The sequence below is a fragment of the Falco punctatus genome, assembly GCF_963210335.1.
Source record: "Falco punctatus genome assembly, chromosome: 12".
NCBI classification, from domain to species: domain Eukaryota; kingdom Metazoa; phylum Chordata; class Aves; order Falconiformes; family Falconidae; genus Falco; species Falco punctatus.
Window position 1 is genome coordinate 27,337,022 of NC_137592.1, and position 27,923 is coordinate 27,364,944.

The following is a 27,923-nucleotide window of genomic DNA, read 5'->3' on the forward strand; positions in this document are numbered from 1 at the left end:
GGAGCCCCACACCGGGCCCGGGTCCCGTCTCGGCGCAGGCGGGCAAGGGACGCGGCCGGGGGGGAGGGTCCGGCCGCTGCCCTCCTCCCGCCGCGGCGGGGCCGGGCCGGGCCCGTCCCTCCCCCGCCACATCGCCCTCCCGCCGGCGCTGCTGACGTGTCTGCTCCCTCCCCGCCGCCGGGCCCGTCAACATGGCCGCAGCCCCGCTGCCGGACCACCGGCTGCTCCTCGCCCTGCTGCTGCTCCTGCCCCTGCTCCTGTCCCCGTCGCCCCCCGCCCTCTGCGCCGCCGCCGAGCCCGACCTGGGCCGCCGCTTCGCCGAGCGCAAGCGCTGCGCCGACCCCGAGTGCAGCAGTGAGTGGGGACGGCGGGGAGGGGAGGGGGGAGGGAGCCCCCGGCCCCGCTCCCGGCGCTGGGCACAGCCGGCGGGCCGCCTCCCGCGCCCGGGAACTTCCTACGGGAAAAGATGCACACGTCGCATGCTTCCCGGAGGCGTTTCCCTGAGCGCCCCCCCACCTTGGCACGGAAATCGGGGAGGATCGGGAAAATGGGACGCGGCCCGGCGGGCGCCGTTCCCCTGCCCCCACCGAGTTCTGGGATCCCCACGGTTTTGGGGTTCCCCCCTGCAAAACCTCCGGGAATGAACCCGCTCCCCGGGTGTTGTTTATACGCTGAGTAACTGGGGGGGCCTGGTTTGCTCGAGCGCAGATGCCGGCTTTCAGCCCATCTTAATGTGAATAATTAGCATCATAGAGCACTTCTGATGCGCGTTTCTCAAGTGCTTTGTCAAACGCATGCCTTGATCAGTGAGCTTGCTTTAGTTTTTAAATGATCTCTTATTTTAGTTACGCTTTGAGTTAAGTTCTTATCTTATGACCCAGTCCAGAAAACAGGAGAGCAGTGCATGTGGGGAGGGGAGGTCTTATTTTCTGCCAGTTAGCAAAGACCCTTTTCCTGAAACTGTTTTATTATTGTTAAAGTAATACTCTTCTTTTTTTTTTTTTTTCTTTGGACAGTGTTAATGTGCCGAGGGAAGGCGATGCAGGATTTTAAAGGTCCGGATTGTCGCTTTGTAAATTTTAAGAAGGGAGAAGCAGTGTATGTATATTACAAACTAATAGGAAAATCAACTGAGCTGTGGGCTGGAAGCGTAAGTACCGTGAAGCATTTGTTCTGCTTGGTGCTTTCAGTGGATCTTTTTTCTTTCCTTTTGCCTTGCAGGAGGATGCGCAGGGTTTTGAACACAGCCTTCATTATGTTATTTAGCTATTTTGTCTTGAGGCCTGTGTGAAATGGGATGTGGCTTGATCAGATCTAAGGCATTAAGTACTGTGAAAAATGGGCAGCTCTAATGCGTGCTAAAAAGTGTTCGAAAACTGCCTTTGTGTTGAAAACCTCCCGGTGCAGCGCTGTAAGTGGTGGCCCCTGAGCCTGCCTGGGAGCTGAGCCTCCCTTCCCAGCTAGGAAGGCTTTAAGCCTGCACTTTGTGTTTTACCTGCGATGTGGTCTCATCCTGCGCTCTAATTCTGCTAAAGACCATTCCACGTAGGTGTTTTAACAGTGTTTCTCTTCCTGATATTCAGTTGCACTCTTCTGCTTTTTATCTAATCTGCATGCAGAGTTGGAGGTGGAAAAAAAAGTAGTAAAACTAAAAAGAATTAAGGTAAATTTGATTTTTAAAAGGTCTGTCTCTCTTTCAGCTTTAGTAACACATTGTGGCAGCTTGCAGAGTAGTGGCCTTGTCAGAGTCCTTGTCTTCTCCGGGCATTCTGAGAGGGTGCTGTTGATGGGAAAGGGGGGTCCCCATACTTGCAGTTATTTCGTAGAAAACTCCTCTTTCATGGTAAGCGCTTCATTTGCCTGACAGAAGCAGAACTGAGATACCCTGGAGGAAGAGCAGGTTTTTTGTGGGCTTCCCTTGAAAGCACTGGCAGTCTGGAGGTTGCTTAGACCTGGTCCCTGTTGCCCCCTCCCCATGCTTCCCTTACACACCTTTTTGTGTCTGAATCGTTTACTTCAACATCCTTGCTTACCCTGGCTGCCTACAAGGGATAGATGATTGCCTGCAACAGTGGTCTAGGCTGCTCAAAGCCACACCTGGGTGCTGGCTGTGGAACTAGTGGTTTTAGTGAAAAGCAGGGTGTATCGCTTTCTCTAACCTGTTCAGGCTGGGTGTGGACAGCCAAGCTCTCAGCAGGAGCTGAATCCAATTAGAACAATACAGAACAGAGCAGAAAACTGTAGCACGTGGTTAAAGAAGAGTTTATAATTGTATCATGCTGGTAATTCCCTTGTGACATGTACTGTACCATAAATAATCTGGTTAATTAGCCGGTACGGGTTTCCAGGGCTGCTGCTTCTTGAGACGCAGAGTAGCAGTGTGGGGCCAATTCTGCATTTTCTAACAAGGCGTAATGCAGGCTGTGAGATCAGACAGCAGGTTTGAGGTAATTGCTGAGTTAATATTCAGTTAATATTCTGATAGGAAGCTCGTGCAACAGTTAGGCATGTCTCCCAAGTTAAAAGGATGTTTGCTTTAATAAGTAAAAGCTGAAGTTGGCAGGTCTGAAAAATTGCAGTGCCTCATTTTATTTGTTGTAATTTTTTAATCGTGTTAACGCTGTTCTCTATATTCTTTTTAGGGTAGTGATGACAGACTAATTCCTTTCAGTTGGTGGCTGTAATCTTAGGTTTTTTCCCTGCTTTGATTGACTGCTGCTGCATTAATTGTAAGACTGCAACAAGCAGTGTCCAACGCTGCAGTGGGGCCAGGGGTGCCTGAGTAGGCATTGCATGCTGAGTAGGGCACTGGCGTGTCTGACCCTGTCCCTGATCTGCAGATAGTGCCGGGGTCTCTCCTGTGCAACGTGACTTCCCATGCTAGATTCGGCTGGGCAACTTGATTTATGCAGGCCAGCCGTGCCTGCTGTCTGTAGTTGTGGAGCTAGGGGGAGGTTGTTGCTTGCTAATTAAAAACAGGCTACCTAGTGAGGTCTGCGATTAAACGGATCCCAATGGAAGGCATGTTGCCTTCTGCTGCAGCCCTTTTGGGATCTCATTGCGTGACTTTGTGTGCTTGTGTGTATCGTTTGGTCCCATGCATCTACCCTACTGTGCTTTTCCATTCCCCAAAGTTTTGGGGGAAAAATATTTGTTAGAGCATAATGGAAACTACGAAATCAAGGGATAACTGGTATTCTGGTCTTCAGATGAGGGCAGAGGTTAGGGGAATGTATGTATGAGAAGATTTAACGATTGCAACCAGGGGCTTATTTCAAACAAGTTGTAAATACAGGCTCTAATCCTGAAATCAGTTTTTGAGGAGCCCTGAGAAACACAATAGTATTTCTGACCTGAGGGGAGATGATCTATTAAGAAAGGAGCCTTTCACCAAGGCTGAAAAATCTACAGCGGTTAGGTCTGGGCTTTATTTGCCCTCGCTTTTCTAATTCACTCCGCCCTTTTCAAGCCATTGTTGATTTTTTTTTTTCTCCTGTGCCAGCAACCATGCTGTATTTTAACAAAATAGATCCTTTATTTTATGATCCCAGTCTTCTATACTTCACTGCTTGCAGAACTCCCTTTGAACTCAGTGAGTATTTTGCGTATGAAAAAATGTTGGAACCCAGCTATATACATATTCTATACATTATATGGCATGCAGTTTTTAGCAGAGCTGTCTAAACCTCATTAATAAACAAAGTTAGATACTTGGGCAATGTTTTATGACATTATTTCGTAGTGCTTTTATGTTATGAATTTCACAAATATGTCAGTTCCAGTAAAATACTTAGTTTTTTCCCCAAAGGCGAAAGGTGGAGCACAGCGGGTACTCCCATTGTCCAGCGCACCGTGTGCTCTAAAACTGGTCTCCTCTTCAGCATCTACCTCACGTTGTTTACGCCATCAAGCTGTGTTATGTAGACTTTGCTCCTATGCATTTCATTGGCACGCCGCTCTCATCTTTAGCAGGATCCAGAACTCTGAAATTACTTCAGATAATTCTAAGTAAAAACTGCTGTTTTTTAACAAAACGTTTCAGCAAAGACACTTTTGACTTATTGCTGCAGAAGACTGTTATTTTATCTTACGGCAAAAGACTGAACTTTATTCCTTTGATTCAAGGTTGAGAAAACTCTTTCTGGCCTCACATTATAAGAAAGATTTGGCTGCAGATCGTGACTTTTTTTGGGTTGTGGGTTCTTGCTTTTGTTTTCAAATCTTGCATGTAGGGTAATAAAAAAGAAAACAGGATGTGTGAATTTAAGGTAAGAGAGGAAGACAGAATATGTCTGGAGAACCCAGAGGATCAGGGAATTCTCTCCTGTTGTTTCTGTGTCTTAACAATGCCAGTGCTCAGCGAGGGCAGACCAAACCAGCTCTTCTTTGCCTGATGTTTTGCAGTTTTAGGTACCTGTGGTGCCTTTGCTTTGGGGATGTGGGCTTTAAGATTAAAAACATTTGAATATATTTATTCCCAGCTGTCTCTTCTGTCCCTGAAGTAGGCAGTGTGAGGATCTGGCTTCTTGGTCAGTGAATCTGCTGCAGCTGGCTGTTGGATGTGGGCACTGGTGGGGACAGATGCTGTACACAGAACTATGTTTTGTCCATTGATGGCATTTTAACTGGAAAGGGAGTGGAAATGAAGGATGCACTTTTTTCTCCATTATTTATTTGGCATTCATAACATCTTTCCTCTGTCGTGTCTGTAAAGAATGAAGAATATTTCCTTTATTTGCACAATAAGGCATTTTTTCCCTGACAAGAAAGGACTTGTAGGGATAGGAGCAGATGAAATTTTGGGCGTGCAGATCCCATATGGCTCATAAACCACGTAAGTGGCAAACTGGGTCACTGCAGAGGACTTGTATGGCCAGCAGCTTGGATTATGCTAAATGAGTTTCAAATCGTGATGCCTAATTATAAGGGTAGTCACGGAGATTAGTCTGCAAAGAGACTACTTTGAAGATTTAGCTTTTGTTTTCAGAAAGATAATTTAAAACTAGAATAGAAGTTTGTAGAGAGAAACAGGCCAATTTAGAATAAAACTGTAGTATACCACACAAGGACAAGCTTTTGATTTGTCAAGTTTAATTTCCCATTCCCAGTAATTCCCAATAATAAACCTGTATACATTATCTCTTTTCCATAAGAGAGTACCTCTGTGTGTTTACAAAAAGCAGAGAGGTAATAATTGTACTGTTTTTTTAAATATATGTGTAATTGACTTCAGAGATACCAACTATAGAAGGTAAGATTTGAATGAGAAATAGGTAAAAAAGGAAGCCCTATAATGTATCAGTGCTTACTTCTCTTGCATAACAAAAAAACCCAACCCCAAAATGATTAGTACGTAGTATTTACTGGATACAATTCTCCCTCCCCCCCCCCCCCCCTTTTTTTTTTTTAATGCCACTGTAAATCCAGAAAACTTCATCCCAGGTTAACCTATTTCAGTGATGTTAGTGTAACAATACGTATATCTATATATCCCTAATTGTTATAATGCTTTCCTTTTTAATTTCATCTTTTAACTGAGTGCTCTTCCCAAACAAACTCTTCAAGAAAATGAGTAATTGTCATCTTTGTCCTTTAACAAAACATTGAGGAAGTGACCAAAATTATTTTTTTTTGCCTCTGGATATTTTGGTCATCTAGGTACTCTGTACCTTTCTAGGTGTGTTGTCCAGGCTCTAATTGCCTGGATTATCTAATCTGCATAGTGATAGCGTGCTATTAATATTGGCTTCTTGACAGCCCTTGTCAGAACTCACAAGTGAGAGCATTACTGTATAGATCTTATCTGGTGAGTGATAAGAGAGATTCTTGTCTTCCACTGTTTGCCTTGGCTTAGCACATTGACTTGCTTGAAAATTGCCATCTGCAACTGATTTTTGCTTGTATTGGTCACTGAAGAGTAATAATGCATTTGGAGAGAGGGGCTGTTTTTCACACAGGTTTTAAGATAGGTTATTACCTCAGGTACTATTTTGCATTTTCCTAAAATCTGCTTTAAGAATTTTTTTCTTCCTTAAGCTACAAAGTGAGCACTTTTCAGGCTATAACATTGCGCATGGATGTAAATCTTATTTGTCAAAGATCCTCTTCTGCTTACTACTCAGGAAAATACTTGAGGCATATGTGGTGCCCGTGAGAGCACACAATAGGAATTAAAGCACCTGAGCCAGAATGCCTGGACGTCATTCCCAACTCTCCTAATAATTTGTTATAAGTCAGGCTTTAAAATATGAATAGAAAAACTTTCCAGCTTCACAAGAGTGTTGTGAAATATAAGTATTGGATAAAAAAGGTATCGCTAATCTTTTTATTCACTGTGTTAAACTTCACTTAGAAATACTTGACGGAAAGTTTGATGTGTTTGTTACTAGTGCCTGTAATTAGGAATAGTCGCATGATTTTGAAAGTTGCTTTACTGGTTTTTATTTGCTTGTGTTTGTTTTCTGGCAGGTTGGAAGCGATTTTGGATATTTTCCAAAGGATTTACTTGAAATAAACCATAATTATTCCAATGAGGAGCTAGAATTACCAACAGATGTAAGTCTTGTTATTTTTTTATTTGGGCTTCTTACTGTTTCTTACCTCAGCATTCAATAAAATCCCTGAGGAGGAGAATGGGAATATCAGTGATCCTTAGGGACCTTTTGTTAGTAAGCGGCTACATACATGCAGGGATGCACATGTGTATCAGGGGGTTGAATGTTTGTGCAGCTATACGTGGGGATGAGCGTTGGTCCTTCTTTAATATTCTGGTTTTCTTCTAAAAAAATCCATTTGGATTGATTTAGCTCTAGAAAAGCTGCTAGCTGGCTCGCACGTAGTCTGGTACGTATTCAGAATTGTTTCTTTTCCCAAACTTTCAAATATTAAAGTACTATCAGAAACAAGCAAAACCTGGTGTGCTTAGCCCTTTGATTCTAGAATTGGCCTTTCAACCCCTACACACATAGGTGGCTTTCATGCACTAATAGCTGGTAACCCCGGAGTTGTGTGAGTGAGGCCAGAGCTGTGCATGTTTCTGGATGCAGTTTCAGACCCTTATGAAATTGTGTTCAGTGACTTGCACTGCCCTTTATTTTTCAGAAATTGTGTGAGAGGCAGCTCCTGCTTGGAGGACTTGGCCATTTCAGGAGAGACCAGCTAAAAGAAATTGTGACAAACAAGCTTAGCGATGCTTGTTTTCTTCTCCTCACTGGCTTTCAGCAATAGACTTGTTAATTCAGGATGTGTGTGATGAGTAAAGTATAATAATGTCAACTCCATTGCTGACTTCCAGTTTGCTCTTCACTTAGGAGGTCTTTGGCAGGGCTAAGCCACAGCCTTTTTATTTGGGTTTTTAAGAGTCCTTGGGCAAAACTTCCACCAATTTCAAAGAAAGTTTTGGTTAAGGACTCAGGGTGTTAATCCTACACAATTAATATGATTTACTTTGCTGCTGTATCTCTCTCTCTCTCTAACCAACCAAATTAATTTGGTCTCATCACTGTAATAAAGAACATATTATTTATGATTACGTGTTGTTTTTCATTTCAGGAAACAGATTTTGTTTGCTTTGATGGCGGAAGGGATGATTTTGATAATTACAATGTGGATGAGCTTTTGAAGTCATTGCAAGAGACGACAGCAAATGAAGGGGACATTGAATCAAATGATCCACAGACAAAACCAGCTGAAGGAATTGAAAGGGATGAGGAGATTGAACAGGTTGATGAAGTGAAGTCCCTTAATGCTTTGGAGACAGACAATCTTGAGCTAAGCACAGAGGAAAAGGAGGCCCCCGCTATGACAGAGGAAGTGGACAGTTCTCTTACAGAAGGAACTGAAAATACTGGGGGAGACTCCAGCGTCAATAGTCACAAAGAAAACTCTCAGGGAGATCAAATTGCACATGAGCACTTGAAAGGAATGCTACATGGGAAACTAAAAGGGCTAGAAAGTGAAAATACCAAAAACACTAGTATTCCTCAGGGTGAAACCAGTCAACTTGATGACGAGGATGAAGAAGTCAATGCCTATACACTTTTAAACAGAGAGCTCTCTGTGAACTTGAAAACAAAATTTGGCTCAACTGCTGATGCTGTTGTATCAGATGATGAAGTGACTCGACTTGTTACATCGCTGGAAGATGATTTTAATGAAGACTTGAGCATTAATGCTCATGATGCAGAGGAGGAACCAGAGTTTACAGATCAGTCTGAAGAAATCCCTCTGCTGTCTTTTATGGCAGAGGAAGAAATTACATCCCCAGTGGATTCAGAAGATGATGAAAACGATGACATTGAGTCACAAAGTCATGAACCTGATGAACATGCAAAGGGTGCTACAGAGCTAAATAACCAAAGAGATAATGAGGAAGAACTTGATTCAGATGCATTAATTCTTAAGGATGCCTTCAGTAAGAGCAAGAAGTCAGGTGACAGTATAAGTGTGGACAGGTCCGAATCTAAACAAACGAAAGAGAAACAAGATGAGGTAATGCTCATTAATAAAAGAGAAGCACCAGCAACAACTCAACCTGAGGATCTCTTCAAAGAACACCTTAGGAAGGAACCTGTAGGTACAGGTGATCTGGGTTCAAAAGAACAAACAAACAAAACTGAACAGTTTGAAGAGCAGCTCATGGCTGATGGAACTGAGACAAGTACTGAAGAGCTGAAAAGTAAAGCTGTGCCTGATCCTCATGTTTTGCCTAGTCCAGGAGATGATCTGGAGTCCAAATCATTTGTTAAAAGCAAGCAAGATGCTTTAAACCCATCCACTGGCAATAGCAACAAAAGTCCAGAAGGAGTGCCGTTTGCTCGAATAGAGAAAGATGAGAAAAAGTTTGAGGATGATACCTTGGAAGAGGTCTTGGAAAATGATTTCAAGCACAGAAAACGATGGGAGAAAGCAAAGAAGGGAAGAGCTGAGAACAAGCCTGTTGATGTTCCAGCCAAACCAGTGGAAGATGTAAAAAATGCATCTCAAAGTGACTTAGGAGATACCGACCTATTGAAAGAAAAACTGGAGCATGGAATGACCACTGTGGAGAAAGAGCCTCTAAGACATGAAGAAGATTTGAAACAAACAGGGGAGACTGATGATGAAAATAAAAAAACTGCCTCTCTTAACAAAGAACCTGAAATAAAATGGAGAAACATGAAAGAAACCCCTGCAGGGGAGGGAGACACAAGCCGTAGAGGAGCTGTCGAGCAACCTAGGCCATGGGAAAATGAGACTGAGTATTCGGAGGTAGATGTGAAAGAAGAGCTTTCAAGAAATCTTGGCAAGATGACAGCATTTGAAGAAAGCATCGAGAAAAGTTCCCCTGAAGAAAAATCAAGAAGCACTACACAGAATACTAAGACAGAGTATCTTACTCAGCAAAGAACTACTCATACTGAGGATAGAGATTCAGACAGAAATCTTGGCACAAATTTAGCTAAAGAAAGAACACCAAGACCAGAATGGCAATCTGAAGAGCCAGATGCTAAAGACGATCCTGACCTGAAACCAGTAGAAGAAGAGCTACTGGAAGATGAGAATGCTGCAAGTGCAAAGCTGTTGCAAGCAAGGGCTGAAAATGTACAAGGTGGCACACTAAATGTTAAAAGTACAAATCCTGATTTAGAAGTACCAAGTGAAGCTGTTTCGGGAACTGCAAACCCTATTTATGAAACAGGAGAGGAAACAAACACAATTTCTAAGGAGGCTAAAAAAACAGTCAGCATGCAAGACGCAAGCCAGACTGGGAGCAAAGAGGCTGACGTACCAGAGAGTGAAGGTGCTGAATTGGATGAGATGGAACATGTCATGAAAGATGATAATGAGTCTTCTGAAGCTGAGGAGCCATTAGCTGCGGAACAGCATAAATTCCAATTTCCTGATATAGAAGACAACAATGACTTTAACCAAAGGAAAGGTCATCTTCCAGGGGGCATTTCACAGAAAGACTCAAAAGAGGTACAAAATTTAGAGCATACAAGAAATGACCACCAGCAGTCTGTACATTTCTCCAGCCCTACTGACAGCTCAGCAGCCACAGATGACACTGTAACAGACTTCAGCGAGTCTGTGAAGCAGCTCACAATAATGAGAGACTTTCTTGATGAAAAGCGTGTAATACGTCTGCAAAAGTACCTTGGACGTCAACATGTGGTTAGGGTAGAAGCCATGTTCCACGACATGAAGGTAGAGATGGAGCTTGCTCGGAAGGCAAGCCATAATAATGAAGATATAGAAAAAGCTTTGGACCAGATACTTGAGTTTTCAGAATCAAGCATTATGGATGTTGTAGGAAAAGTTCTGGATTCCAGAGTGGCAGAAAATAAAGAGGAGGTGGTGAAAGAGATGGATTTGTATGACGAGGAGAGTGCGCTGATGGATGATATTCAAGAACTAATATATTCTTTAAGGAGTAAATATTCATCTGCTAGTGACAGTGTCCCACTTGCATCCATTCCAGAACAGGAGGATGATCTGCTGCGCTTTCAAGGTAGGATGTTAAAACAGTTAATAAATAGCTGAAATGGAAGTAAAACCCTGCCCTGGACAACACTATGCAACCCAGAGAAGCTTTAAGAGTGTAGGGTGAGGGAGCAGAACTGAAAAAGGCCCTATGGTATCTGCTGGGATTTTTCTTATTTTTGGCATTGTGATGGGTGGCCTAGGGACAAATCCTGAGAGAAAATTTTGAACTCAGTATATCTGTTCTTACGGGCCAGGTTCTGTGTAAGATCAGTGGGATCCGATCCGTGCATGGCTAGAAGGAGCCGTTCAGGTCATGTCTATACTTCCTACTCTCAAGAAATAAGGAGTCATATACATTAATGTGCTGAATTTTTTGGAGGGTTTAGGTTAGTCATTTTCTGAACTAGCTAGCACCTAGTTATGAGAGATCCAGTGATTAATGCAAAGTTCAGGCACTAAATCTATGCACCTAATATCTCAGGTGTCCCTGCCATCATATATTTTACCAACATTCATAAAAGAGTGCATAAGTAGAAATACTGAACAACCAGATCTTTTCACAGGGGAAGAACCAGCAGTAGAATCTGCTGCAATCTTGATGTTTTTTCTAATTAATGTGCAAGAAGTTGGCAAGATATGCTCTTAGCAAGGCTCCTTTTACTGTAGTATGTGTTAAGGATGTGATTTCTGATAGTCATGAACAATGAAAATACTTCATCTAATAGTATTTTATTGCAAGGTCAGTGGCTGATAACCTTGCATAAATTCCATATGAACATTTCATTAAGTGTTACTGAAAGTTAATTGAGAATATACTGGAAGCAGCACACAAGCTGGGGTGTTTAAAAAGTGTCGAGAAAGTGTTTGTCAAATGCAGTATTTCACTGGAGGCAGCTGTGGGTAAGATGTGCACGTTAGCTCAGTGCTTAATTCATGTCTCCCTGTCTGCCACAGATGGTGCAAAAGAAGCTGAATATTACAGAGTTTCCATCAGAAACCCCAATGCCATGGATGAGAGCAATCGAGAATTTCAGCAGCCTGAAGACAAGAGGCCTGAACAGCCTGTTGAGGAGAAGGAGGAGAGGGCTGTTAATGTTCCACCTGTGCATGAGGAGGCAAACTTCTCAGACAGTAGAGAAGCTGAAGAAGACTATGATAATGAAAGAGGATCACTGCTGGAAGATACTTCCTTTGGGTCAGTTGATTCAAGACAGAGTGCCAGGGAAGATACAGCTGCAGGTAACCTCTTGGAATTGGGCTATTTTGTTCTTTTGCTCTTAGAGAGGAGCATGATTGAAGGCGAATACGTTTTTTTAAGCAAATACAAATTTTTTTCACTAATACTTCCATTGTAAATTGCTGTAATCCTAATGGCTTTCACTAACCCATGAGAGTCCCTCCAGTGGCAGTGTTGTGTTGCTATCACTCGTCTCAGCAGAGCAGTTTTCCTACTATAGTTTTGCACTATAGAAATAAAGAAAACTCCTGTCATAGAGTTCTGTGATCAGGCTAGTGGACTGTGTCTCAGCGTAGTAGTGGATGAAGAGCTGGATGCATACCATCAGCTCAGGTTTCCTCCTCCTTGCAGGGGGGCTGACAGTCTAACCATGAGGCTATAGGATCCTGCACTTGCTCTTTTTAACCTGTAACTCTGGGCTCTATTACTTTCTGGGAAGGATGGAGTGTAGCTTCCCTCAAGCAGTTCAGTAATTTCTGGCTAAGGTGTTTGTTGGAGTAGGAAGAATGTTTGACTCTTTTGCTGAGGCCTTCCTCTGGAGCAAGTGTGCTTATCTGTGCTGATTCATCCTTATGCCAGGGAAGGGTCCTATTAACATCACCTTTCCCAGCTGTTTTGGCATGAAACTACCTTTGACTCCATTCTTGGTGCTAAGCTCATCTTTGCTGTTCTGCTTTCACCTCTGATTATGCTTAATAAATCCATCTTCACTGAGCACTTAGAAAAAAAACAGGCACACTTTGCATAGGTTTTGTACGCTACCAAGGTACTGCACGATCCCCATAGCCAAGCACTTTTGAACAGTTTGTAAGTTCTGAAGGAAACTAGGTTGAATGCAAAGATACCTAATGAGTTTTACATGGCTGGTGGATTACTTACATGGTTAAGCAGCCAGATGTTCCCTTGTATTTTAGACAATCTTCCGTTCCTTAATGGTGGTTAAATGCTGTTTGCCAGGTGTTCCTGTGAGGAGTGCTGGAAGCCCTGAGAAGAATCAGGGCAGATGCTGGTCGAACCTCTGCTCACAGGAGCTGTTCCACAGTATACCAGCAGGCTGGGCAGGTGGTTATTTGCATCTGTTAATTTGGATTTGTGACAGCGGTAGCAGCGAGAGGAGGCGGCAGGCTTCAGGTCAGGGTAGAGGATGGTTTAAAGCTTATGCCATACTAACAGCCTTGGAAGGTTACTAGAAGACATAGGTTTATTGATGAGGGACTGAAGAGCGTGTGCTTTTTTACTGTTGCCCTGTGGCTGTAGCTGTGTGTGCTCTGTCTGAGGCAGGCTTGGCAGCCACTTGGCGGATCTGGGCCGCTCTCTCCGGTACTCTTTCTAAAGCAGCCTGTGGGATATCACCGTCCCTTCCAAGGCCTTCTGCCTCCTCCTCCAGTGCCCTGGAGAACCGGGGACCGTACCCCGAGATCTCCCCTAGGCCGCGGCGGAAGGCGCGGGGGCAGCCCAGCCCAGCCGTGCGCCGTCAGCAGGCCCCGCTGCCCAGGGCGGCCGCTCCGTGAGGTGACGCCTCTCTCCTCTCCCTCCAGGCCCCGAGGCGGCGGCGGGGGGCGCCGGGCGAACGGCGGGACGCGGGGCGGAGGCCGGCGCCCCCTCACGGGGAGCCCTGGGCCCGGCGCGGGAGCTGCTGCGGCGGGTGAGTGGCGGCCGTAGCGGGCTGCGCATGCGGGCGGCGGCGCGCGGCGATGACGCGGGGGGGCGGGGGCGTCGCTGTCACTCCGGGCTGACGTGTGCCTGCCGGCTGGCTCGCGCCGCCATGGACCCCGCGGGCGGCGGCGCGCGCCTCCCGGAGCCCCCGGCGCGGCGGCTGCTGCAGGTGCGCGAGGGGGGGGGGGGGCGGGGCGCTGTTATTGCGCGCGCCGGGCGGGGCCGCCCCCCGCGCTGCCGGCCCTTGGGCGGGCGGCTGTGGCAGGCGGCGGAGGGGCTGCGCCGGTCTGAACCCGGGGGGACTCGGCGGGCCAAGTGACAACCCACGACTCCCGGGCCGAGGCGGATGTTGCTCCTCGGTCCCCTGAGGGGAGGCCACCCCCCTCCCCCCCTTCCCCTCCCCGGTCCCCTGAGGGGAGGCCACCCCCCTCCCCCCCCTTCCCCTCCCCGGTCCCCTGAGGGGAGGCCACCCCCCTCCCCCCCCTTCCCCTCCCCGGTCCCCTGAGGGGGGCCACCTTCCAGCCCTTGAGGGGAGCCACCCCGCCATACGCCTGCCCCGGCTGCACCCCCCCAGCCATTTGGGGGTGTCCCGCGGGACCGGAGGCACCTGCTGGTGTCAGCAGGGGCCGGGATCACTGCCTGGGCTGCCGCCGCTGGAGCGGGGGTCCTGCCGAAACAGCAGCTCGCCCCTGCGCTGGGCTCCTCGGGGGACAGTGTGCCCCTTCTTTTTAATCTCGGCTTCCCTCGGCTGTGGCGGGGGGAAGGCAGAGGTTTCTGTGTGCCAGCCCTGTGAACTGTACCAGGTGTTGGCACCTTTTCCAGGCATTCGGTGCTCTCTGGCCTTGGTATGACGGGACACATGACATACGACATCCCTGTGGCCAGGGTGACAGCTGGGAAGAGAGCGGGAGTTGTTTTTACTGGCTTGTTACAAACGTCCAGATGTAAAGATGTGGGTTTTTCAGTGTTTTTTCCATCCTCATAGATCTATTTAGAAATGGATCAAATAACTCCTAGCGCTGTGTAATGCCAAATGTGTATATCAGCTTATTTTGGTGTAGCAGTTCTTTGCCAGCAGATTGGTCCTGTCGGGTGTCTTCCAGATACTCAGACTTTTGAGCTGAAATGCCAGTGCTGTGCTGCCTTGTGGTTTTCTTCACTTATGGTTTTCACATTACAGAAGAACTGCAAGAAAGCTCTAGATGGTTCTCTGGTTTTATCAGAGGAATGAAAGCATTTGGCAGACTGCTTATTTTGCTGCAGTATTTAATGAAAATATCCTCATAGTTATCAATGCTGTCGGTTTTCAGTTGGTTGCTACCCTGCCTGAGGAAATTCGTCCTGGGCCTGATTTCCATGGACTTCCATGGGAGCCTATTATTATCACTGCCTTAGTGGGAATTGCCACACTTGCTATAATTTTCTGGAGAACCTGCCTTTCAGTAAGTATACTTCATGCTTGCAAGCCTGCTGATGTTTCACTTACTGAGTGGTCTTTTGTATGGTTAAACTGTTTCAGCGTTACTGGGGTCAAAGTGGTGGGTAGTCCCCTGTGTTTTTACTTTTTCTGTTTAGAGCATTAATGCTGGGCTTAATAGCTGTAGTAGGCTGCAGTTTGCTTCAAGCCAAGAAGCGTTTCCTTTTAAGCTGTTAATTGAAGATTTCTTGGTAAGAGGCAGTTTCAAGAGCAAAATAGGGGAGTATGTTGTAACTAAAGAAGACTGAGGAAAGGCTCAGCAAATCTCTGAAATGAAAAGCCTTCCATGTGCTTGAGCCTGTTGCCAAGTATCTCCAAAACAAGCAGTTAATCCTCCCCCATTCATATTGTCCAGCTGCTTGCAGGCTCTGCATTTAGAAACCTAAAAACCTGATCTTAATTCCCACTGGAGAGCCCCTTCCCCACTCTTCTCACTCCACATTTGTCCTCTTTCCTACACGGATAATTTTCTGTGCAAGAAAAGTACCATTACCAGCTCTGAAGTATGGTAGTGCCATCTCCTTGGGAAGGGATAGATGAAAATCAGATGGGACAGTTTATTTTACAGCTGTCCAGTTCAGCGATGATATGGTCTGGAAGTTTGTAGAATACTTTTATCTTTGCTTGACAAAAATAAATTAAAAATAAATTTTATCTGTAATAATATTGTTAGTTTTTTACTTGTTTAGTTTTGATATCAAATACATTAGGTCAGTTTCAAGTGCAAAACTGTGTTAATATAACAGCATGAAAAGAAAACTTCTGAAACTCTGTTAATTTTGAAATTAACACCGTCATGTAAACATACCTTGCTTCAAAGGGATGAGAAGTGGGATGCAAGTGGTTTTGTGTTTGCAAGTTCATGGCTGTTGTTTGATGCGAAATGGCTTCACTTTCTGTTGCAAATCTGATGTGGGCAGTTACTGCTGTCCTTTTAGTGACCAAGTAAACAGACGTTTACTAAGACTCCAAGGCATTAACCTAGAAGCTTTTATTAGAAAACTGCTTAAGCTTGTTTGTAGTGTTATTCAACACCCTTGTTGGCAGCAATACATGAGTTTTCTGTATGCTGCTTTAATCTGTGTATGTAGTAACTTTTCTGAAAAGGGAAAACGAATAAAATTTTTCACCTACCATGGCTAATTTATTTTTATTCTTCCCCCCTCCTCTTCTGTAGGTAAAGAGTAGAATATATCAAGGTAAGTTTCTCTGTGCTTTTCAATGTACTTGGTGCTTAGGCATGTTAAGGTTCTGAAGATTGTTTTAGAAGACCAAGAGTTCATCTTGACTGCCTTTCAAGGAGAGCGCTGAGACTAAGGTTAAAAGGTTATGGTGTAAGCTAGGTCAGTAGAGGATACTTGAATCTGAGGATTTCAGTTTTGCTTTTGATAATGCTTTGATTAGGAGAAACAATGCAGCTCACACCTGCAAATTAAAGGGCAAGGAAAAGCTCCACCTTGTTCAATATAAATGTGATCCATCGATTCATTGGCACAACGGTAGTGGGGGTAGAGTTTGCTTTGTTTTTCTGACTAGCAGTGGATCTGCTTTTGCTTGTTGCTTCTCACAAAGAACAGTAGCTAGTTCCTCTTACCTTTTTGGATTGAGGGAACCCTGAAACTGACTGCTGTGCAGTTGCAAAGACAGTTAAATGTGGACTTCAAATAATGCAGATATTACTATGGCTAGCACATTGATTTTTACCACAGCATTTCTCAAGCTTCAGGTATATAAAATTAATGTGTACTGAATAGAAAAGAAAGAGAATTCAAAGTAGGGTGATGGCTGAAATTCATAATTGAATAAAACCTGAAAATATGAAAGAATTGCCTTCACATGAACTATTTGCCTCTTTCTTCCTCATAAACCATACTACTTCTGAATCATTCCTCTAGTTTCATTGTAGATATATTGCAGTATAATGCAGAATTAATGAACTGAAAAAAATCCATTCTACTTCTGGAAGGTGATTTCTGTACTGGAAAAGAATTATTGTTGTTGGAGGGGGAAAAACATTGGTACTGGTGCTGTAGAAATTATTTAGGTGCCTACCCTAACAAAATATGGAACTTGGGTCTAATGCTTTTTTTTTGGCCCCCAAAATATTCTTTGGTATGATACTGTATAGAAACTACTAAAGCTGAGAAAAAATAGATATTCTTCAAGCATGACAAAGTTGTTCTTAAAATCTTTATTGAAAATAGAGAAATAGTAACAGTGACAAAAATGCTTTAAAAGATAGATTTGAAGTCCCAAAGGTAAAATCTATTATCTACTCTTCATGATACTAGTAAAATCAGGAGACCAAGCTAATGCAGGGATTCCTGCCTCCCTTAAACTGCTGAGAACTGTCTTCTCCCTCAGCAGTTGCTTGTTGGCTCTCCTCTCCCCAGAGCAGGAAGGGATGGGGATCCCACTGGCCCAGAATCCCTCACGTGGGAGGGGAAGGTGGAGTAGCAGTTCCCATTGCACCCTGCGGGATGCAGTTGGAACAACCAGTGCTTCCTGTTTGTGCTGCAGGATTTGCTGTGAGGCATTTGGGGCTTGGGGTGTGCAGCTACAGCGTGGTTTAGGACTTGAAAAAGAACGACAATTAGATGTTCTTTAAATTAATCCGCAATAAAATAATTTAAGTATGTTAATGATTTTTATTGGGTCCTAAGGGCTGGTTGACAGCTTGTCGGGGCTCAGAAACAAATGCATGCCTAAAGAACTGTTGCTCTGTCATAGCTCTTTTGAGGTCTGTTTGAAAGTGGTGCAGTTCCCTGAGGCTTACTGATGCCACCTGCTAGCTGACTGTCTTTCCTCTTCCCAGTAGGTCTTTGACAGTTTTCATCCTATTATCGTTGCTGACCAAACATTCAGGTTTGATATAGCAGAAAGAGATGGTTGTTGGGGAAGGTATTGCATCTCCCGGAGTGTCACAGCAGCGGTCTAAGACTGCTCTGACATCTTCGTTGCCAATTCTTCCCTTGAACATGCCTCATCTGTGGCTACCCAGCGTCCTGTGCCTAGCCAGGCTCTGATGTGCGTTCTGTGACCAGATTTTTGTGAAGTGGATGCAAAAGCTATATGCTTTTTGTCAGTGTTCAATGCTTTACTGTCTTGTTTTCAGTCCTGACTTTAAATGAAAGCTGGAGATGCTCAGATTCCTGCAGGAAGGGCTGACTGCCAGGGAATTGACACTGTTCTGATTTATGGTTTAGTCCTTGCTTGAAAATGTTCCCTCAAGTGGTAGCAATGATAGCTCTGATCCCCACCCCAGGATATGGACAGTTACTGTAAGCTTTCTTTTTCTTCCTAGTGACTGAAAAGCAACTTGCTGAAAAAATTAAAAACCTTCTGCAAGAAAAAACAGAAATCTTAGAAAAGATGTCAGAATATGATCAAAAGGTATTGTTGTAGGTTCTCATCCTTTGCTTCCTAATTTTCTGTTACTGGTTTAATGACACAGTCAGTGCAACAGCTACTGTGTTTTTATTTTCTGTTCTTACTGAATATTATGTTGACGGTTTCCTTGGTTCTTTTTTTTGGTTGTTCCTGTGCCTAGATAAAGGAAGCAAAGGAATCTGTGAAAGTGGCCCGAGAACAACAAGATGTTCTCTCTGATGAAACTACAGGGCTTAAGGTAAGAGACGGTTAACTGTCTCTGTACTAAAAGCAAAACCGTCAGTAAAATAACTTGCCTTATTGGGTCGTTTTCTTTCTTTTTAGGACACTGTCAAAGGGTTGGAAGAAGCAAATCGTCAGCTAGATGACAAAGTAAAAAATCTGCACACAATGCTTGAAGCGGAGAGGAAAAAGAATGAGAAGAAACAGAACAAGGTAAGAGCGATCACACTCATGTCTTACATTGTCCTTAATTTAATGCACCCTAAATGCTGGTCACAACCTGATGGGTAAACAGGTAGAGGTAGAGCGAAGATGAACCACCTCAAAAAGAACTGAAAGGAAATTTTAGGTTCATCCCAAGCTCCAGGGAAAGAATCTGTTGATTTTTTTTTTTTGTGTTTTTTTTTTTTTTTCTCTGGTAAGATCTTGATGGACCTGTGTGGTTATGTGCTGTCACACACAGATGTACTCAATCATGGGCTAGTCTAATATTTCCTACCCAGAGCAGGAAGTTCCTTAACAATATGAGCTGAAGGTTTCAGGTTGGTAAGAGATGTTTTCTTGTACTTAGGGGGAGCATCTCGTTCTGTAGTACGTGTGGAGATCTTTAAGCTGCCCTTCATTCTTGTTGTCCAGTGGTATTCACGTGGTTTTTTTCTTTTTAAAGCCTGATTTTCTGTGGTAGTGGTAAGCTCCAACAAGTTCTTTGATCTTGTTTTGATCAAAGGTTGTCGCTAATGACAGCAACACGTGTTACTTTTGTTTTAGACTGCGCAGGTGTACGGGGAACTTGCCCAGCCATGAGCAAGCAGAGTCACAGGGGGAAGTTGATTCTAATGTACTGCGTGTTTCTGTTCCTTACCTTGCTGATAAGGCAGTGCTATGTTGCTGCTAGTCCAATGGCTGCTTTAAATGGAAATGTGTTGGTGTTTTGACTTTTATGCTTCCATATTACACAGATAAAATAATTACTCTGGCTAAGGCATGTACCGGGCTAATGCAGAGTCACTGCTCATCTCTTTCTTACATAGATCTCTGAAACTCAGAAGTCCCTGGCGAAACTTCAAGAGGCTATCAGTGTGCATTCTGTAGAGCTTTCAGAGGTAAAAAAATATCTACACCCTCTCAACAGTCACAGGTTCTTTGTACCAGGAAAATTCATGTCTAGGATGTAATAGAAAATGCTAGCTTGGCAGATTCCAGGTTGTTTGTGCATATATACCTTTTTTTTTTTTTTTCATTTTACAGCTAATACATAGCTCTTCCTCCATTACAATTTGTCTTTTTGTTCCTTTTTGTTTCATTTTTAGGTGCAGATTGCTCTTAATGAAGCTAAACTAAGTGAAGAAAAGGTGAAATCTGAGCTTCATCATGTGCAGGAAGAGAATGCCAGACTGAAAAAGAGTAAGGAGCAAGTAAGTTATGGCCAAGGCCAAGCAATTCTGTTTGTTTTGAACAAAGTATTGGGGCTTTATTCCTAGCTTTCTTGGGTATAACTTCAGCATGTTTCCGTTTTCTTAACGTGTCAGAATTCAACATTTCATGTTATCAAGAGAAAATTTAAATGCCTTTTGCCTGTCTGTACAGGCTTTTTGTGCAGGTGAGCCACATGTCTTCAGTGTGAAGGCTTTGCCTGTTTCAGTTTTTGTCAGCAACTTCACAAGAAGTCTGTGCTGATGTGGTGTAGCCACTGCATGATTGGGAGATTGCTGCTTGGGATCAGGACTCAAGGAAGTAATTCTAAAGAATTATCAAAAAGCAACTCTGAAGCTAAGCTAAGTGGGGAGGACCTTTAGCCCTGAAATGTCATGCAAGTTCTTTTAAAAATAATTGCAAGTATCTGTTTGATTTTTTTCTCTGTATATGAAGTAGATGGCCTTCTCAGGAATGTGGTTTGATACCTCTGGACTGTGATTAATTCCTCCTATTTTGAAGTGTGTGAGTGGTTTGGTTCTGTTGTTGGGATATTAGCTGAGAAAATGTCAAATTTGTAAAATCACCGAATAATATAAACTGCAGAAAGATACCCAGCATCCAGTTCTACCAATGGACTAGTAATGTGTGATAACCATGAGATTTACCCTGTGTCTGTGACCTGTGGTGATCAGTTATCACCAGAGCTGGCAGTAAAATAGACTTTAATTACTTATACGCTGTACTAAAAATAAAAACAAGTAATCATCTTGCCTTGGTGCTTCATACAGCTGCTAAAGGAAGCTGAAGGTTGGAGTGAGAGGCATGCTGAGCTCAGTGAGCAGATCAAACTGTATCAGAAATCTCAGAAGGACTTAGAAGAAGCACTTGCCTACAAGGAAAATGAGATTGAAGTAGGTTCTTTATAACAGGTTTGCTTTAAATACTACGCATCATAAAATACTTTGAAACAATTTACAAAATGCAGAGCGATTCTTCTTCATTGAAATTTTGATTTTTTTTTACTAGGTTTTAACTAACTGCATTATGCAGCTGAAGCAGCTCGACATGGATTCAGCATCTGAGGCTGAGAAGGATGGTGAAGGGTGCAAATGGGCTTCAGGAGACGATCTGGCCAACGGCGAGTTGCCAGGTACAGCAGTCCTGCCCACTGGCTGCAGCTTGTGCCGTGGTGTGTCTGTGGCACGACATACAGGTAACGAGGGGAATCCATGCCTGTAGGTGCCTGTGGGGTAAGAGACTGCCAGCTTTCATCCTCAAACACAAAGTACCTCCTAGCTGAAAGGAGAAACTGTTAAAAAGGCAAATAATTGCTTTTAGATGACCTTTTAGGTATATCAGAAGTGTAATCACACAGTTTTAAAGATTGCATATAAAGGTTAGTAATTAAGAACATTCCAAAAGCTGGAATCTCACCTTTGTTATTATGCTACATTTATTTTTAATATGAATTTTTAACGAGTATTTTGCTTACCTCTACATAGGTAACTAATTTAGGTAATCGCATCTTTTAAATACAAAAGATCGAAACAGACATTTTCAAAACTACTCGGGCAGTTTGTCAGTAGTGATGTTGCACGTGTATTTGCTGCATCTCTGTTTTTGAAGTCTTCCCCACCCACCACAACCATACTGTATATGTGGGCTGGAAATTCCCGCTTAGTGATTTTCAGATGCTGTGTCCAGTAACAGATTCAGTGTTCGCATTATTAGTGTGGTGGGTAGAAGAAGTGAACAAGAAGGAATCTTCTGAATGCCTTTTGGAATGAATCTAATAGTTCTGTTGTGCTGGTCATGGATTTGCTGTTGTGCCCCACCTCCCCCTCTTTTTTTGGTGTTTTGTTTGTTTGTTTTTTTACCACTTAAGGAGACCTATCCCAGATTAAAGTGTAGCGTGTTATTTTTAACAGCTGTAGAGTCCAGGGAATTGGGATTAAGAAATGGAGAAAACAAATATATCTTTCTCTTCTAGATAATGAGAGTGAGAAGATGAAGTCTCAGATTAAGCAGATGATGGATGTCTCCAGGGTATGCTGCACAAGATATCTAATAAATGTAGCCACATTACTGCTGTGCCTAAGATCATAAACTTTCTCCTCTTTCCAGGTAAAAACTATGTTATCCATAGTTGAAGAAGACAGAAATCTTCTGCAATCCAAACTGAGTGATGAAGTAACAGCAAGACATGAGCTGGAAGGTAGGCTTAGCGAAAGAATTGCTTAGGATGTACTGTTTGTGGCTTCAAAAGCAACAGAGCGTTTAAGTGGTGTAACGGTTCTCATTGCAACTTCCTTCAACTTCCTAATCTACCTTTGCTTCTCCAACAGAGCAAATAAAAAAATTAGAACATGACTCGTGTTTGCTCCAGTCAGCCAAAGCTCGACTGGAAAATGACTGCAAAACATTACAGCAGAAAGTGGAGATTCTTGGTGAACTGTACCAGCAGAAGGAGATGGCACTCCAGAAGTAAGCCTTTTGTGACTCTTCTACAACACGGCATGTTAGATCTCGGGCACTACCCAAACACTTTGCTCAGAAGGATCAAACAACTTGAAGTTGTATTTATAATGAAAGGTGGTGGCTACTCTTTCAGTGTGGTTGAAGCTAGTACCCCTTTTTTGACTTTTTCTGCCATTCCAGAGATTCTAATAAGACACTCGCATTACACGATAATGCCTTCTACTATTGAAAACCTGACCAAACAACTTTTGGAGAGCAGAGATGAGTGGCTTGGCCTGTGAATTCTGTGGTTGCTCTCTCACATTGTCCAGAAAATGTCCAGGAGAATTTGTTTCAGTTGCTGTGACCTCAGTTCAGTCAGTCAAAATTCTGATAATGTAGAAACTTTGAAAAAAGCTTAAAAGGCTAAAATACTTTCTCAAAGGGCTAAATTAAGGCCCTTTGAGTTTGTGGTAACAGCCGAGATGAGTGAATTGCTAGCAGTGAAGAATATCTGTGTTCATTCCTCATTTATTTATTCATTTATTTACTTAAAAATGTCTGTAATACCATCTCAATTTTGTGGGGAAAATGTGAGATAGGATTCAAGGATGTTTTCAGCTAAATTCTGTAGGAAGGCTGAAGGAGAAGCAATTGAAATTCAAGTGTGTAGGTTGGGGGAAGCACAGGGTTGGAACAAGCTAAGGAATTGAGGCTGTACGGCACCTCAGTGATGAAACTGCCTGACCTTGTAACGTCAGGATCCAGGTGTAGTAAACACATAATGGAGAGGTGGAGGATAGCCCACCTTTCGAGGAAAACTTCCTCTTGATATCTCTGAAGAATTTCTGTTCCTTCCAAAACTTTTAGGAAATTACAGTGCCTGTTACTACTTCTTGATTAGAATGAGTCTTGCAGTTTTTTTCTGGAAAACTGTTTCCATGTGTAGCCAAGGAAATGGGTTACGTTGGACTGGCTGTTAGCCAGTTTAATGGTTCCAGTTTTGTGGGATAGCTCTTGGACCTCTTTCTTCAATATTTCCAGGACAATGTCAAAAATGAAAAACTTAATGAACCATGAGGTTATAAAAAAAAAAATGTGGAAATTGATCCCGTAATAAATTGATGTGGAGAATACTTAAAAAAAAGCTTCTTTGCACACTGTTGAGGACTATCGAATGTGTTTGTCACCTGGGCCCTCAATTCCCCTTTTTCACTACACATTCATTTCTTCACTTGCCTTGCTTAGATGACAGTTCTGTGTATTTCTTTGTTCCTGCCTCTGTAAATCTGCATTGTTGTCTGTAGGATTCATAAGTAAACTACAGGATCTGAAGAGACAGTCTGCAAGTGTTAGATTCTAACATTAGGTGCTGACAGAACTTGCCAGTCAACTCTTGTGTCCTTAAGTTTTCAGGTTTTATATACAAAGGGCTTGTCTGTTGGTTTCAAAAGACAGCATTTCTCTCTCTTTTATGTGATTATTTCTTTTTCTGTATTCTTATACATTATTATAGATTCTGATATCACTGTTGTTAGCAGGGGAATACCTTGACTTTGAGTTGTAGTAGATGTAGGATGGGGGAATATAGTTGGTATTTTGTTGTTTTGTTTTTTTTTTCCCTATGCAGAAAGCTAACCCAGGAAGAGTATGAGCGTCAGGAGAAGGAGCAGAAATTGTCTGCTGCAGATGAAAAAGCAGTGCTGGCCATCGAGGAAGTGAAAGTTTACAAGTAACTTCAGTTTCTGAAGACTGTCCTTTATTTCAGCTATTGAAGAAAATTAGTTTTAAACCTCTCTCATTCCCCTTTTTCCTTTTGTACAGGCAGAGGATCCAAGATATGGAAGAAGAATTGCAAAAAACAGAGAGATCTTACAAAAACCAGGTAAACTTCTTGCTTGCTTGTTATTGTGTCATCTTTTACTGTATCACTGCAGTGCTCCTTGGTGAGTTACTGCAAATACTGGTAGTTAGACAAAATAAACTAAAATGCTTCTTTTCTTCTCAGATTGCTGCTCATGAGAAGAAGGCACATGACAATTGGGTAAGAATGTTCTTCCTTTCCTGACGTAGAGGGTTTGTATTTGACTTCAGGTCAGTGCAGTTAATGCAGTTGGCAAAATTTTCCCTAATAGCTTATTGCCCGCTCTGCCGAGAGAGCTCTGGCTGAAGAAAAAAGAGAAGCAGCCAACCTGAGACAAAAGTAAGTACAAGACAGACCATTTTTATTGTTCTTTGAACATGCTGCACGTTGCTTGGGAGGGAAGAAACTTGAACAATGCAAGAGGCTCAAGTTAGCCTGCTTGCTCGGGATGTGCACTGCATATTTGAGTTACTGATTTTAAACTGCTATTAAACTGTTTTGATGGTTAAAATAAGATTTCTTTCTGAAAGCTGTAACATTTCACAATGCCGTTTGCCTTGTTACGTTACAAAAAATACAACTTGTGTATTATTTGAATAATTTTTACAAAAGTCTTTATTTTTTTAAAATCAGATTAATAGAAGTAAACCAAAAAATTGTCATGCTTCAAAGACCATTGATTGTAAAGCCAACTCCAGGCAGACCTGATCGCCCAGTCCCACCACGACGAGGTAAATGCTGCTGTTTCTCCCAAAACTTTGGTCTTTGAGTCAGTTATAGCCTAAAACAATAAGGCTCTGATAAGTTGTAGAAAAGTCAAGTGGTTTTAATTATTTGGCATAGGGCCCTTAAGCAGAGATGGTTCTTTTGGCCCGTCACCTGTGAGTGGAGGAAATCCATCACCCACACAGATGATAGAAGTTCCTGCTCGGCCCCTTTCTGCTCCTCGGAGGGAAGGCTCGAGGGGTGAATTCGGTAAGCAGTAAAGCTTCCCTTCTGTGCTAGCTGCCTCTTACGCTGCGAACCCCAGGACGCTAAGGGCTGATCCTGGTTCTAGGGATAGTTTATTAATACAGAGATGAGTGGTTGTTTTGGGTGGGTTTATTTTAACAGAAATAGCTCAGGCACGGGGTGATGAGGATCTCTGGGGTTCTCGTTTCCCTTAAGGTTCTGTGGTAGATGGGCCCCCTGTTCCACGAAGGCCACCGGAGTTACCTGGAAGGATGTCTGTACCTGGTAGGTTATGTGGCCTGCAACCAACTGCAATTTATTCAGTGATTCTTTCACTTCAGAAATGGAACGTAAAACCCATCTTCCTTACACCAAGACATGTATTTCTGGCTCTCTTTACAGATCTTGGGCCTGCTGTAGCATCCCTTATCAGCAGCAGGCCAAGAACCTCCTCCCCTTCCACAGGAATGGATGGAGTGGTAAGCTGAAAAAACCCCAACCTTCAGGAAGCGTTTCTAATACATGATTCACTGTTCTTCCTGCTGCTTCTTTAACTGTATCATGTTCTGTCTTGTCTGTATCCTGTCACTATCCTTATTTGCTGTCCAAAAAAACCCCCAAAGCACCCCTCTCCCAAAGAGTCTGAAGCCCTCTGTGTAACTACTGATTCACCTTCATCTATTGAACCAGCTACAGTGAGTATTTGGAGGCTGAATATGGTGCTGCTCTGCTTTGATGGAGAGGAATAACGGGCTTGGTGTTCTGAACTGCTAAATAACAGAATGCTCTGCGACACTAACCAAGGGCTTGTACCTCTGTCTCACAAGGTTTCTCTAATGATGAGCAGTTGCTGTCTGGTTTTTATGGAATTGAGGAAATGAGATCTTTCTTGTTAAGGACTGCAGGCAAACACTTTGGAGTGACTACAACAGTAATCCCAAGAAGCTGACTTACCTGTGGTATTTAAGCACAATTTCATATGTAATTCAAGGTGCCAGGCCCTTTACCAAAGGAGCGTCCGCTGAGGACACTTCAGAAGGGATTGAACTTTTCTTTAGTACAACTCTAGCTAAAGAAAACTTGTTGTCTCAGAAGATCCACTAAGACTCACTCCTGGGTAGTGCAAGCAGTGCTCTGGGTGAAGGGATGATGATGTTGCAGTAACTTTCCCTATTTTCTACTTGGTTGATGTGTTTCGGGGTGTGGTTTTTTTCTTTCTTTTCTGCTCTCTTCCACCTCTTGGCGGTTGGTTGAGTGGTTGTGATGTTCAGCAGTGTCAGTACCTCTTGATGCAGTGAGTAACGCGCTTAAGTATAATCTGATCTTGCACAGGCCAATGCTAGTCCGAAAGGTCCACCGTCTTTCTCTGCCGGGACACCCATCATGACCTCCCCGGTGATGGGACCTCCGCCTCCGCCGCCTGTTCGCTACGGACCACCGCCAGCCCCTCTCCGTGGGCACTTTGGGCCTCGACCTCTCCCCGTGCCCCTAGGTACAGTTGCATTGCCGTGCGCTGAAACTTTTCCCGCTGTGCTTCCTGGAAGCTGAGCGTGGAACTGAGCTCAGCTGGCGGTTGGCACGCGGCTTCCCCGCTTCATGGGCTCGGGCTGCCTTGCTCGCTAAGCTGGGGCAGGTGAGGTTCTTTCAAGCCCCCTTCATGCCCAGGTATGAAGGAGGCATTTCCCCTTGTTTAATCTAACCTGGAAGCCAGCAGCCCAAACGCGCTAGAATGTAACTTGTGGTGGGTGAAGTCTGCACTTGCCTGACCCGCCCCGGAGCTGCTCCACAAAATGAAGTATTGAGGAACTGGGTGAGGAGCTGCCCTGGTCAGGTGAAAGCAAGAGTTCATTTAACTCCGTGGTTTCCTTTCCTTCCAGTTCGTGGTGCTCCTTTGCCACCTCCAGCTGCGAGAGATTTCTTACCTGGCCCACCCTTAGGAATGAGAGATCTGCCTCCTGGCCCGCTACCGCCGCCTCCAGATCCCAGAGGCTATGGACGTGGGCACCCGCCTTTTCGACCCCTCGGTCCTCCTGGCCCAAGAGATTATCCTCCAGGCCCGCGGCTACCCCCGCCTGGCCCGAGAGACTATACGCCGCCTTCTAACAGAGACTTGCCTCCATCGGGACCCAGGGACTACCCCCCGGGCCCGCCGCCGCCAGGCGCAAAGGATTACGCACAGCCTCCAGCCCAGAAACCCTAACTGCAGCGTTCGGTCAGCAGCTCAACGGAATGGACTCTAGCGCACTTCCTGCGGTCAGGATTTTAGGAAATGACTCTCTGGTGGAAGCCATTTGTCTCATTTCAGTATATTTCAGCTTTTGTGGATTAATTTTTATCCAATTGCTACAGACATCTTATGTGCATTTATGATCACCTTAAACTCATCCATCCTCTTGGGCTGCAAGAACTTTTTTGTGATGGACTTGAACCTACTCTAAACGTGCAATAGAAAGGGAGTACCTGTGTGGCTAGTTTTAATTAAATGTAGCCTCTGTAACCAGTTGGTGAATGAACTAATTTCGTGAAAAATGTAAATCAAATCATTTCCTGTGGAAATAATTTTTTAAGTAAAATGCTATTCTACCTGCCTTCTCCATCACATCATTAAGCTGCAGTGACTGTAGGCCAGGGGTTTACATGAGGACTGAAAGTTGGTTGTTTTTTTTGTTTTTTGTTTTTTGTTTTTTTTAAAAAAAAGGTGTCTGGTCAGAGATCAGAAGCACAAATGACACTGTATTCAAAGGGAAGTTATAATAAAAAGCAAAATTCCTTTTGCTAAACGCTGA

General features: G+C 43.7%; 1 protein-coding gene across 3 annotated transcripts; it reads left to right on the forward strand.

Moving 5' to 3' along the window:
• On the forward strand, window positions 1-27,923 carry MIA3 (MIA SH3 domain ER export factor 3). Of its 3 annotated transcripts, XM_080408697.1 has the most exons (30): window positions 1-354; window positions 1,017-1,150; window positions 6,469-6,555; window positions 7,552-10,492; window positions 11,422-11,706; window positions 12,662-12,766; window positions 13,243-13,349; window positions 14,671-14,802; window positions 16,015-16,036; window positions 18,142-18,230; window positions 18,388-18,465; window positions 18,552-18,662; window positions 19,481-19,552; window positions 19,760-19,864; window positions 20,654-20,776; window positions 20,892-21,015; window positions 21,856-21,911; window positions 21,990-22,080; window positions 22,211-22,349; window positions 23,953-24,054; window positions 24,147-24,207; window positions 24,331-24,366; window positions 24,458-24,525; window positions 24,820-24,917; window positions 25,030-25,161; window positions 25,354-25,422; window positions 25,540-25,616; window positions 25,761-25,832; window positions 26,470-26,629; window positions 27,015-27,923. In XM_080408697.1, exons 1-30 carry the CDS (start codon window positions 192-194, stop codon window positions 27,335-27,337), a joined length of 6,162 nt encoding a protein of 2,053 aa, XP_080264823.1. In that variant the 5' UTR covers window positions 1-191; the 3' UTR covers window positions 27,338-27,923. The 3 variants fall into 3 exon arrangements, with proteins under 3 accessions (XP_080264823.1, XP_080264824.1, XP_080264825.1); XM_080408698.1 differs by lacking the exon at window positions 25,761-25,832 and having other exon boundaries at window positions 2-354; XM_080408699.1 differs by lacking the exon at window positions 12,662-12,766 and having other exon boundaries at window positions 2-354.